Below are 13,903 nucleotides of genomic sequence, written 5' to 3'. Positions count from 1 at the left end.
ATAATGGAGACTCAACTCCATATGTACAGGCTTCTTTCTAGGAAAAGGTAGCTGACAAATTATTTTATGCCCCCCTCAGCTAGCTGATGAAACTGAACTTGAAGAAGCAGTAAAAATTACCTGGGAGGCCAGATAATTGTTCAGAAAATTAGTTTGAACCAAAAGGTCCTGAAAGCCAAGGTTCTTGTTACTGCCTAAATGCCTTTGATGATTTCATGCTCAGAATTAGGGTTGAGATTGATATTGCTAATGTGCCTTCCAGTGCAGACAATACCAACATCCATTATGATCAATGACACAGCTGTTCCCAAGCTAAGGAAGGTTGTATGGCAGCTGATAATGGAACTGTATCAGAAATTAAATCAGCATTTATAGGGCTTGGAGGCCCAAGCATTTAATGCCCAGCCAGACACAAACTATCTGGGACTATGCTGGAAGTATTTGTGGCTTTGCTACAATGGCTGTTCAACACTTGGGAAAAGAATAGCTCGCAACTGGGAATTAACTTCTTCAGCTCCTACTGAACTACAGACTGGCCAAAAAACTCATAGGAGACCAAACTAGGAGACCAAGCTCAAAGGTTATATTTACTGAATGTTCTTACCAATTCCGATTGAGAAAAGGGCATTAGCAACAGGGAAAGACCAGAGCAAAATAGTGGTATGGACACATTTGGCCTAGGTATGGACAAGTAAGGGACGGAAACATTGTCCAACACCTTTCTAATTCCAAAGAGTAATTAATTTGATTCTGTTAACATGGATTTAAAAATATAAGCCACTTTTAAATACACTCTGGAACCACTGCCACAGTTTAGGGAAGTTTGAAAACTTACAGTAATTTGCCAAAACTTCATGAAACACTGCCATACCTTTTCTGTATTTCCTTTCCTGTCATTATATATTGGAGAGAGAACCACATGCAAGAAGCTACTCTTCCAAGTTAACTTACCTCATGCTAGATTTATGGAGCAATGCCTTTACCCTGAATTGCTTCCGCAGTGGTGGAATTCAATATTGCAGGTGTTGCAGCCATAGCTTGCACCAAATGCTAAAAGCTAAGCAAGGGAAGGCTGGGTCACTTGGAAAGGAGATGCCAAGAAACAGTTCTGAAGGATATGGTGCTGCTGTTCCAAGTAAGTATTCTTCTCGAGTCAGCAAGGGTCCTAGCATGGTAGTGTGAAAGGACAGTGCTGCTAGTCATGGCCCCCCCCCGCCCCACCAGGGAATACAAATCTAATGCCAGTTGCATTCTAGTCCGTACGTTTCCATTCTGCCTAAAACACCTACATTTATTTGGCAATGTTGATTCAATACGGTGTTTCTACATACAGCCTTCTTAAAATTAATATAAACAATTGTACTGTTTTGTTGAAACAGCTCTCCTAGAGGTGGATGCATCAGAACAATGCTTAAAAGAATGGTATTGTAACAGTTTGGAAAGATATTCTTGGGGATGAAAGGCGCTTCAGAGAGATTTTCTCTGAAAGGCTCAGGGACAAGAACGCTGAATATGTTGGAGAAAAAAAATTATTCAAATGTACTGCAGAGAACCCATGCTGACCTGCTGAATTTTACCCATGATGAATACCTTCCCAAATACCAATAAGGAAATACAGAATGAGTATAGGACAAGTTAATGAGTTTTGGCAATAGATTTTCCTTCCAGCGTAGCAGTGGTTGGTCAAGCAGATTTTTTGTTTTCTGGAGCAGCAAATTATAATTATAGGTTTAGGATTAAAGGTGTATTTTAGCTTTTAACTTTTTTCTTTAAAATGCAGAATTGCAGGCATCACTGTTTTATGGTGGGGTGGGTTAGTCCATTTTAATATTTTAGTGAAAATTATTTAAAAACCATCCAAGACATTTCCATATGAAGAACCAGATACTGAGCAAAACAAAATGCTTTACTTCAAAATTTTATGATGTTGTGAATGCCTCCATTTGAATGAAAGTGATATTAATAAAAAAAAAAATCTCATTTGGCAAGTGTAAAGGTACAGAAGTGATTGTCATTTTTGTTTTAATGGGAAGAGTAAATTTCTTACCTGTAAATGAAGTATTTTAGATTCATTATTCCGCAGCATTTCCTTCTGTCTTTCAATTTCTATTTCAAAGCTACAAATCTGATTATGTAAAGTTTGTATACTCTTGTTCTTTTCCAAACTTTCATTCTGGAGCATGGCAACCTGGAAAAAATGCTACAATTACTCCCGCCAGAGTTTATGAAAAAGATCTGAAACTTCATTTGTTTAAACTACCTTAGAGATGTCCCATGAGCCCAGAAGCGAGATCCTAGCAAAATCCCTCTCCATACCTATAACATATCTATAACATTGCAAGAAAATGTGAAAGTTCTAATACCTATTTTTCCACTCCCACCGTGTTGTACTTAGCCTAGGTAATTGAGAAAATGGTATCTACAAGAGCAGCAATTAATCTTAATTCTAAACACAGTGGCTTTTTTTATTTAGTTGCTGTTTAACAGGTCAGCTTCCAAGATTCAACTCACTAACTTAAGTGTGGCATATAGTTCAAGAGCAGCCTATTTAGTTCCCAAGTGCTGACAGGAGGGTTAGAACTGCAAAGAGGAATGCCAGAGAAAGGGAGCATTGAAAAGGCCTAGGTAGGAAAGACAGAGATTAGTGAAAACTGCTCCTCCATGTATGGTCCAATTGAAAAGAGTTAACAAGGTAATTGCATGGGATTGAAATGGCCTCATACTAAGAAAGGTTGTCAAAGCAGCTCAGTTGATATAACTGCAGATGAAGTCTGTGCATTCTAGAAAATCTAAAAAAACTCCCAGCCCCCAAAGAGGAAGGAAGCACTGAACATCACTGTATTTTCTCCCTCTTTGAACCCATCTTTTTATCATTACACATTAGTGACTGTTTTTTGTTTAAAAATACCAATCATGCTATTAGACTATTACATGCAACCTCTATTTGGAGCCATGAAGATAGACTCAGCATTCCCATCACTGTATATAACAGTGCAAACAATCTTTACAAATTGTATGCAAAATGTATGCATTAACTATATGATATTCAGCAGTGCTCTAGAAAGAGCCCAACTGATCTAAGTATCTCACCTCTTACATGGACAAAACCCTACTTTTGACCATTAAAAGTGAAAATTGTTCATTTGCGCTAATTATTCTACATCACATTCAAACAATAAAATGGCACTCAAAGCAACCTTTATGTGCCAAGATAAAGTTTGTTTTCCATCTCCCCCCAAATGGAACAATAGTTGCTGAAGACCCAAACAGGTTGACGATGCTCAATGGGGCAAAAGCCTAACAGAAAGACATGGATATTGAAACAACACCTATATAAACTGTATAGACAAGGGCCTTAAAAAAGAGCTGGTGGAAATAACACAATGTTCTTTTTTTTTCCCCCCCTTGCATTACAGAGAGAACTGTGCCTGTCACTGAAACAATGCATGCCTGATGTACTGGAGATAATTTTCAAGTACAGAGTTAGCCTGACAGTCTCCTAGTTCTACTCTTGCCTCCCACATATATCAGTTCTGCTGAGCAGCTACTCTTAACATGCGTATCAATCTTTTCCTTAATGAATCGGAGTTCTTTACTTAATTGTGACGTTTACATTCTTTCTTTTCCCTCTTGCTATCTCCTGACAAGCAGGACCTGATCACAAGCCAACCTTGCTCTGAATTGTTGATGTTAGTTTCCCGTTTTTGTGGATGTTACAGTCAGTGGGGCCTGTCTTGTGCTGAGATTTTCCACCAAGTTTACAAAATACAAAAGAGGGCTACATGCTGTAATCCCCAATCAGACAAAACTCTCATTGATAACACACCACTCAACCTGAAAATAACAGGCACAAGGAGAGGACCCTAATAAAATAAATATACAAGGTTATAATTTTATTTGGTGTACTCATTTTAAATTCAACTAAACTAGTTTTAAAATTAGGACAAAAGACTACCTGTATTTTGCATAATGTACCTCAATTCAAGAGTCCATGAAAAAAAGCATGTTAAGTCATATTTCAAATATTCAAGTGCAATCTTCTTAGCTGTTTTCCAATAGTACTAAATCTAATTGTTATTTTACTATTTGAAAATTAACACAAACCAAATTAAGAGTGAAAAATTCTTTGGGTGCTTGTACATGAGCATGGAGGCTCCAGGACGCTGATACACAAGATGCTGCAGCACTTTAATTAAAGCTGCTTTTAGAGTGGCTCTAATTAAAAGCACCATCCCATTCTCCCCCCTTCCCTCTGTCCCTCCCAAAGCACATGTAAAAGCATAGGCGACTGGTAAGGGGGGGCACAGGGGGACATGTGCCCCCCCCCCCCGACAGGGCCATCCCTGCCGGTGCCACCGCTGGCAGCTTCTGCAGGTGCTCACAACCCCATCCCCGGCGCCAATGCCTCTGCCAGCTTCTGTGGGTGCCCCCTCAAGACTCAGGAGGTACCAGTTACCCATGTGTAAAAGTTCCCTTTCATCCCAGACAGAACAGCCATTTGCCTGTTTAACTCATGTCAATTACTTTTGTTTTGAAACATACATGGTAGGTTTCGGGAGATAAGACCAAGCCATGAAAGTCTGGATTGAGTCATAGTTGCCAAAACCCCAAATTCCAGATGTTCAGATTCAGGTGCTTAGTCTGGCCCAGCAGGAGGATGCTCTCAAAATCATGATTTTTTTTTTTTTTATTTTAATTTTCCAACCTCAAAATAACCTTCCGTTTAAATATTAAGACTGGGGCTCTTCAGTCTGTTTTTTGTAATGTAATAAATTAATACACACCTAATCTGAAGACTTAGTTTTCACAACCTTTGAGTGCTGTGTTAAAGACCCAAAGTGATGGGGGGAGAATGAACTTCTCTTTTTCCCTTCCATACAAATCAACTTGAATATACAGGGTGCATTAAGATGACACTTATTGCCCTCAATGATATCAGGATTTCTCCTACATTTTTAAGTAGAAGCAACCTTTCTGCAATAATTTAATTCAGGGCATATTTCACTTTAATGCCTAGAAAAGGATACCTACTAAGTTGCAAATAATTTTATCACACCTCTCTAGAATAGAATTACTGACATATGACGTCTGGTTAATTATTCTGGTAACTTGGCACTTTCCTGCAATTTCCAGTAATGCAACTCTATTATGAATTGGAAGAAGTCTACAAAGCAGAAGGTGAAAAGAGAGACAATGATAAGCCCTAAAACAAGGAAAACTACTAAGGGGTTTATTCTTTTAGCATTAAGAGGGAGTTTCAGAACTGCTGAGCACCTTTCAGGATGATTTTAACTCTGCTCTTAAGCACACTAAAGAAAACTGGAAAAGAAGATGACAGGTGGTCCTTAGTTCAAACAACATGCTTTATTTTGCATCAAGAGACTATTGAAAAAGGAACCAAGAATATGAAATTGGATTCATTAAAACTGAAATATTTCATCTACCTACACGGTCACTATCTTATGACAATTTTTGCTAGCTTGACATGTGAGTGTAAAGAGCAGCACTGTTTGTCTACAGTGAAACTATAAGATATAATTAATAGATTTGTAAGAGAATTTTGCTGGAAGAATTCTCCCACATACAAAAAAATATTTTCTTATTGGGTTCCGAGCTAAAACACTTGCATAATGGGAAACTTAGTCTCCAGACTGTGCTCTAAGCTCCAACAAATAAACTTCTGTACAAAGACTGAAACCACAAAGTTACTTCTCTGTTTGTCAGTAGGCTAACATCTACATTGTTTTATTTTGCTGGTACACTAATATTACACCTCTGCTTGAACACACTACAATACAACTTAAAAGGGCTCCTGACTTTTCTGTTTTTAGATTTTGGGCAATTTGTTGAGAAACAAAGTATTTAATTAAGCCATCCAAACTTGTATTCACGTTAAAATGCATACAGACTCTCAAAATGGTTTAAAATATACTGAATCTTTAAAAAAAACAAAAAACAAAAACCTGGATGCAATATTTTAAAGCCAAAGCTTCTAAAGGATCTACTCTCTAAATAAAAACAAAGGGCTTTACTTTAAATTAAACAAAGGACTTTATTAAGGCAATCTTCAGTACCTAGGTTCTCAGTAAATTCTCTCAAATTCCAAAAATACATTCTGTAAAACACAGGAGTCCCAGGGGAGCGTTGCAAATCCAACTTCAATTAGATCCAGCACCAAACCAGAAAGCAGAGGGCTTCAGAGTAACAGTATGTTCATTTAGTTACATTCTCTTCAAATCAAAAAGCTTGGAGAGCTTTGGATAATTAAAATTTAAAAAAAAATAAAGCTGGGTCATTAAGTGGAGTTTTGCAGGATCTTATTTCCAGAAAAACAGAGGCTGGTGCAGCTCCCAACACTGCAGGACCTTGCCTAAATCTCCTGCCTAAAAAGAGGGACTTGAAACTTATTGTTTGTCTACTTGACAGCTTAAATATTAACATACCCTCTCACAACAACCAATGAAAAAAATTTATGTATTTAATTGTGAAGCCAAGTTTCTTATGGCGTTCTACTACAATGAAGAGGCGAGCACACTGATGATTTGATTAATTTTTGAGCCTCGGACATTTTAGCTGTATTTCCAAACAGCTATGGGAAAAAAAAAAATCAGAATTTAAAGAAATGAATGAAAATTAAAGCGAGTAGAAGATATACCTTATTTTCTAGAGCATTACTCCACTCTTTCAATAAGTTAACATGCTGCACTGCCGAGCTGGCTTCATGTGCTTTAATTTGCTGATTTGTTCCCTGTGACAACAAAGAATTTATACATTTTAGCCAATTTTGCTTTTAAAAAAACCTAAAAAGAAAGAATATAACAAGAACATAAAACCAGCACTATGCATGTTGGTACATGGATGCATGTTGCAAGAATGTGGAGAGAGGGAAATCTAGCTGGGAACCTATAAAAGTCAAAAATTAATTAAAGAACAAGTGTTCCATGTAACTGCTGTACATTTCCATACTGATCAACTAATGCAACTTGATATATCAGAGGAAATAAAGAGGAAGTAATTTACACAAATGAACTGTGTTTTAGAATTATCTGTATAGCCTTTAAGCTAAGGAAAGCACAATAACACACTCAAATTGTACAATCACTAATGTCCAATTCCCCAAAGAGTAATTTAAACATATGTTGCATTTTATGGATTATTATGAAATTCCCTTAGTGAGAATATAGTGAGACTAGTAAGGGAAATGGTTAAGATAAATTCTCATAACTAAACTGCCAGCTTTGTTATATCTGTCAAAGGAGTTTGCAGAAGCTAATTTGCCATTATAAGAAGTTAGCAAGATACTTCCATGTCTGCTTTATGATGTTCAGATTAGCTGCCCCTGCACAATCTGCAAATGTTGTTACAAATAACCACTATATAAATTTACAAACACACATAGATATTATATAGAGTACATAAGATGCAGACCATAATTACCTCTACATCATTTATAATATACTGCAATACAGTTATTTTTTGTAAATGTTTTGCAATGCAGATTACATTAGTTTTAATGCTAGACATGCTGCAAAGCAACTGAAAAAGTTTCAATGATCTTCAATGTATGCACTCTATATAAAATATTCAAAATATATATGTGAATATATGTACATATATGCACACATATACATACAAAAAAGAATGAATGGCATACATAAGACATAACAATGGGCAGTGCTAGATCATTGATTACTTTACATGTAAGAGCAAAATTGTTTTTTTGGTTTAAACTGTTGAATGCTTTCCTTATTTTTATGGGCAGAACATTAAGGGCCTCATCTAGGTCACTTAGGGACAACTGGAAAGACTTTTGATTTCTTCAGGGTTAAGAAGATCAGGCCCCAAAACTCCAGGGGGGAAAAAGTTTATTTAAAAGTGCTGTTTCTTATAATCCTGATCTCTTAGGTCATCATGGATTTACGAATCTATGATGTTTTATTTGATAAACTCCCTTTTTTCCTGTCAGCAGTTTTTTTTAATTCTCCAAGATACCTCTTTACTGGAAAGCTGTCAAAAATACATTGACAGTCTCAGTAAGAAAGGCATAATAGTGCAAAATACAGCAATAATACCATTAAAACTATCCTCAAGGGATTTTTTTTAGTGCTGGGGTGACCTTTCAGATTTAAATAGCCATTCTTTTATTAAATGTGGCACTGTAGTTTGACTCTACACCTCTCTGCACACACATGTATCCGAATGCACATAAAATACACATTTAAAATGGGCCAACCTATTTCTAAATCATATGGTAGATACACAGACATGAGAAAGTATAAACAAGTTTCATTCAGGAACATAAATGAGTACTTTCATAGACACTACTGACATTACTAGTCTACCATTTTGGAGAGCAAAAAATGACATTTTCTTTTATTTCTAAGAAAAGTTAAAGTTCTTGACATAATATATTCAGATTTCACAGAGATGTATCTGGCTAACTGACATCCCCAAACACTGCTAGAGGGTGTTTTTTAATATTATATTTAATAAATGCAAAAATGAACACCTGCTGCATAATCACTCATGCAACTAGATGAATGTTTCTTAACCAAGACTAGAAAAGTCAAAAACTTTCAAGTCAAAGTTTATTTAAGTTTTATTTATTGCAGACTTTCATCAACTGGGAATCATAATTGTTATATACTGACCTGAAAAGTGCAGCCATAACGCTTAAAACTACAGGTACTTGGGGCATTAATACATTCTGACAAATGTGCATTCAACTGCAATAGGAAAAAAATATGAGTTTTGGCAAAAACGTTTGCATGATAATGCTCAAAACATAAAGAGCACATATTATTGGATTTCTATTATTTGTGCAATTTGTAGAACATACAATATGTGTGTATATTTTCTACAATCTGACCCAGAGTCCATATACTGTATATACACATGTAACCACACACACATGCCAGTACAATATACAGAATGACACATTTAATATACAGTGAAACTTCCAATAAAGACCATTTCAATAAGCAGTCTAATTGGGGACAAAACACTTAGAAGAAACTTAAGTGTTGCTGTACGTTTTCAACTTACTTTAATTAAAAGCTATTTTTTCCTTGAGCAATTATTTTTGCTGGTCCCCTGGGTGGTCACTTAGGACCAGTTTCACTGTAGTAACATACATCTTTTCTGACTCTCATTTCGTTGGGAACAGATTGTTCAAAACATAGCATGCAATTCTCAATGCCAAAATTTAAAATTAAACTACACAACCAAGACTCTAAACAAATAGTGAGTGAAACAGACAAATAGTTTATAATAGGGTGCAGTTGAGTCACATTTATTATGCAGTGCACAATTAAATGTTTAAGTAGTAAAATGCCTGCATTTTGTACAGATTGAGATGTATGTTTTCTCCAATATTCTGGATTATGATGACCACAGGAGTGTCTCTAAAAAAAAAAGTCATAGAAGTATATACACACAGCCCTATTGACATTCAGCCATCTTTGGTATAAAGAGTAGGAGCAAGATGCAAACTGCTTAAGAATTGGAGCGAAAGGACGTTCTTGGAAAGGACATGACGACAAGCCTCATTTCTTCTGAAAACTACCTTAGTCTATTTTCACACAGAGCAGGCAGGACCTAGGGGCCGACCTTCAGCTGACAAATTCATACTCATATCAAGTTCAAAATATTTAATGTGTCATTTAAAAGACACTCCCCCCAGCAAAATAAGCCCCAAGGTACTCCATTCATCCATCTCTACAAAACGGGCAACAATGGAATCAAAGGCTCTAAGGAAACACGGATTTTCTAAGTTTAATGTTGAGGTGATTAAAGTCATCTACTTCTGATATATACCTACTTTGTTTTATCTCAGCAGGAACATGTCATTTGAAAAAAATACAAACAGCAGCAAGTCAGGAACAGCACATGTATCATAAGAGGGCTTCACTAGGGCACTAATCCTTCCATCTTCTCAATGCTAAACAGTCACAATTTCCACATATTAAGAGTTGTTGTTCTCCTACAATAAGATATTGCATTTTCTTCATTTCTATACTATAGAATTTTCCTCAAACTGTTAGGCAGGCATTTTCCTATGTCATATTATAATTGCTGTCCCTAATCATGCAATTATGCTTCAATTATAATTTTCACAACATTAGAAGCAAGATTAAACAAACAAATAACAAAATGATGATGCAGGGCAAGATGGTGGTTGGTTAAGTTCCAACTCTACCAACAATTTCAGAACTCAATTCTGCCAACACTTACTATTAAGTTCAATGCTTACTAATGTAAGTTGAGCTATTGTCTTTAATGGAGAGAACAACCAAAAGTAAGGGCTAAGTGAAGGATGTACTTATGGTCCATCCCTACTCAGAGTGGCATTGAAATCAGGACTTGGGAACATGCAGAAGCACTGCTCTTACAGGGATCAGGAGCTAATCTCAGTAGTCAGTGTTGGCAGCATGGGCCCCCAAGGCTGGCTTTTCTGTATGTCATTATCAACAGTACCTATGTTTCAATTACAAAAGGATAATGTATATTATTATGCGCAATGCCTCGTGTACTTTTTAGACTACATGTTCCTTAGGGTAGAGGTGACCTTCTATGGTTGGAAGGTGCCTAGCACACTTTGGGCAGTATCAATTATCAATCATACCATAACAATAAAAGGATTTATGCATACACGAAGAAGAGTGTCCAACCCAGAAAATCTAATGGACTACCTATGAAAAAGGAAAGTTCACTCAGATGCTTCAAAGTAATGAATCTAAAAGCAGAAACAAGTGCTGGGGACAAATATGCTCTCCTCCATCTCAGACAATATAATAAGACTGACTGTTTTTTTGTTAAGGAAGAATATGCACATGTGCAGCTGTTGTTCAGATCCATATAAACACAGGAATAGTCACACAGAGACCACATGGTACAAAAAATAAAAAAAAATCCATCTGCCTGAAGTACTAACTGAAGCTTTTACACAAGTTAAATCCATTTTAGTAGCTCATCACACCTGATCACAGGTTGATGCCACACTGGAAAAGACCAACGGCCCAGCCATTCATTCTCTGAAAGCAATCAACTCTGGAGGTTTCAAGGAAAGGTTACAACTTTCTATACCACAAGCAATACCAGGAGCAAGTTTCTTCTTTGTTTTGGGGTAAACAGTTACCATCAATTGAAACAAGGAGATTGATAGCTTTTGAAATTTTATCCCAGTAATATGAAATACACAAGATAACATTATTCATAAAAAGGATCCAACATTTAAATTATATACTTAATATTTATCCTGTGGCAGTACATTTCATAGGTTAATTATCTATTGCATACATGTTTTCTTTCTCCAATTTATAATCAAGGCCTATCAAGTTCATTATAATTTGAACAGCCTTCTACATACCATTCACCATTGTGTATTGGCTTAGTTACTGTTTATGTAAAATACTGCCAACGGTCCAACACTAGTGTAGTATCTGAATATCAGACAGCATCTCTCCCTTCTTTCCAAGTTTAGCAGTCTCATTTTTAATATTTTTCATGGTCTGGCTCTACGTGACAACTATTCTTTTAACAAATTCTCTACTCCCTTTGTCAGCTCCAGTGTTAGTATATGCTACTAGTGTTTGAGATTTCTTCATTTATACTGACACTTCCTTCACTGAATACTGACAAAAATACCCATGACCTAACATTATCCCAACAGACTGCTCTACTGTCTTCAATAAATGCACAGAACTCCATTTTTATGAAGAGTGAAAGCAGAGAAGATAAGATAATCATTCACAAGCCATGTGTAATAAACATAGAAAATTAGGAAATTAATTTCTGCAGATAATTTTCCAAGAAATCATTAAAACTACTGAAGAAGTAATCACACAACTGTGTGGGAGAAAAAGCTTTTCTTTAGCTCTCACATATTAATAAGGAAATGGCTTCTGGCAAAATTCTTGCAAGATCTTACTAATAACAAAGTTTGATGCTGAACACTATTGAATAGACTGCTATTGAATTTTTTAGTGAGGTTCTAGGCATGACTTCTTACCTCGCTTCTCATGAGTGTCTTAACACTACATTTATGAGGACATGAAACCATGACACATGGGCAGTCTGTATCTTCATGTTTCTAAAGAGACAAAAAACTGCAATTAGCTATCCACATGTGAAATAAGCCATTGTTTAATGAGAAGACTTACCTGCCTAAAAAAGGTATCCAGCCATGCTACAATTAAAAAACAAATTACATATATAACAAACAGTAAATAATGAAACTTTGTTTCTGCAATATTTGGAAGAGTTGAACATAAAAGTCATGCTTTCACTAGATACGTATTTCTCAATTGTTTTTGTTTCAGAAAATAAGGAATCTATTGTGCTTTCCTGTGCAGGAAAATCAGTTTGCCTCAAGTTGTATCATGTTCTTACTTATAACAAGAAAACGTCATCATAAAATAAAAGACTTATCCCCATGAATCATTCAAGAGGACGCACATCATTAAGAGTGAATAGAACTATCCGAGACAGCATTCCTTCCATTATCAGCATAGGGTAGACAGGAAAGCTATACGGGCATTTATGCTGCTAATAATCAAAGAAGTCTGCATTCCCATATACAGTACATGCATTCTCTCTTTTAATTCTCTTCAGACTTTGGGTACTGAATTTTTGCACTCTACATCAAGCTACTGCAAGAGGAGCTTTAATTGTATCAAACTGCCATGCATTTTTACTTCATTTGAGCTAACAACTGACTTTTCAGCTAAGCAATTACAAGAAAAAATAAATGGGAAACAGTTCTGTTCAAACTGAACTGAGTTTAAATTTTAATTTTTTCTTTTCCATTCTTCCCACCACAACAAAAACCCAAAACTTTTCATTGCACGTCAAATGCACCATTCAACTCAAAGCAAAATGTTCAATTTTGAGCACTTACAGAAAGTGAAGGAAATAAAGGACTACATTTATTCACAAAACTGCCAGAGGAGGAAAGGGAAATAGTGTCTCCCTTAAACACAAAACTCAATTGTCAGGTCACTTACCTAGAATATGAGAGACCTTGGTTAAAATCCTTTCTCTGAATAAGTGAGTATATATATCACTGAGACCTCTCCTGTGAGCTTTCCAGACACCACACTACAGGTGTTCTATGGTGGCACTCTCTCAGGTCCTCCAGGTGACAGTTTCACTCTGTATAAAACACCAGGATTCATTGATATAGCAAGGGAGAGAGGATTGGCTAGCCTGGTAGCTAGGGGACTCACTTGGAAGGTGATACACTGGGGTCCAGCCATCCCCCAGTTGGTCAGCATGTGCATAATTGCGGAGCCATGCGATAGCATCCTCAGTGGCCATGTACCGTTCCTGGAGACCTCCACTGAACATAGTAAGCAGACAGTCAATCAACCATACGAGACATGGTGTGTGTTTTGCCACAGCTACGGTCTGGATTGTCGTGAAGACCCCAGTGGTGGGGGCTGGCCGCAAACTCTGTCCAGAACTTATTCAGCAAGGCCCACTGATGGCGTGGCAGGTTGAAGCCAGGTGGACAGACTGTAGGATCTGTGATAAGGAATTAGTTTGCTGGTAATGTCGACCTCCATTCCTCGCACCAGAGGGTCTCTGCTATGCAGTCCTGGTGCAGCAGTTGAGACCATGCTGGGTGTCATGATGGTAAATGTGCAGCAGGTGGATTTAAAAGACTGTTGTGCAGCAGCAGACTTGGATTAGCATAGATCTTCTCCAGTAGCTTGCTAGCTGCAACTTTCCATCAGATAAGAGGGGGAACAATGTTGCTCAGGACTGGGAGCCATGTTAGAGGGGTCAGTTGAAGGGTTCAAGATGATAAGCATTGTCAAATGTAGCTGCACGTCAACAAGTTTGGTGTGTGATGACTGGTCCCAGACTGGTACACGGTACTCTGCTGCAGAGTACAAGATGA

The 13,903-nt window shown here is 36.9% G+C and overlaps 1 protein-coding gene across 3 annotated transcripts in view; it reads right to left on the bottom strand.

Annotated features, from left to right (window-relative positions):
• TRAF3 (TNF receptor associated factor 3) overlaps window positions 1-13,903 on the bottom strand; it is a 92,404-nt gene that overhangs the window by 14,291 nt on the left and 64,210 nt on the right. For 2 of the 3 annotated variants that reach the window (XM_019481567.2, XM_006276255.4), the window contains exons 7-10: window positions 12,011-12,091; window positions 8,652-8,726; window positions 6,656-6,748; window positions 2,048-2,188 (exon numbers count right to left, since the gene is read on the bottom strand). In XM_019481567.2, coding sequence (XP_019337112.1) covers window positions 2,048-2,188; window positions 6,656-6,748; window positions 8,652-8,726; window positions 12,011-12,091 — 390 coding nt within the window. The remainder of the gene's footprint in view (window positions 1-2,047; window positions 2,189-6,655; window positions 6,749-8,651; window positions 8,727-12,010; window positions 12,092-13,903) is intronic. The other variant, XM_006276256.4, reaches the window with a different exon arrangement.

This window comes from Alligator mississippiensis, chromosome 2 (genome assembly GCF_030867095.1).
Source record: "Alligator mississippiensis isolate rAllMis1 chromosome 2, rAllMis1, whole genome shotgun sequence".
Lineage (NCBI taxonomy): Eukaryota > Metazoa > Chordata > Crocodylia > Alligatoridae > Alligator > Alligator mississippiensis.
The sequence above is the reverse complement of the archived record's forward strand: the minus strand, read 5'-3'. Positions and strand labels throughout refer to the sequence as shown.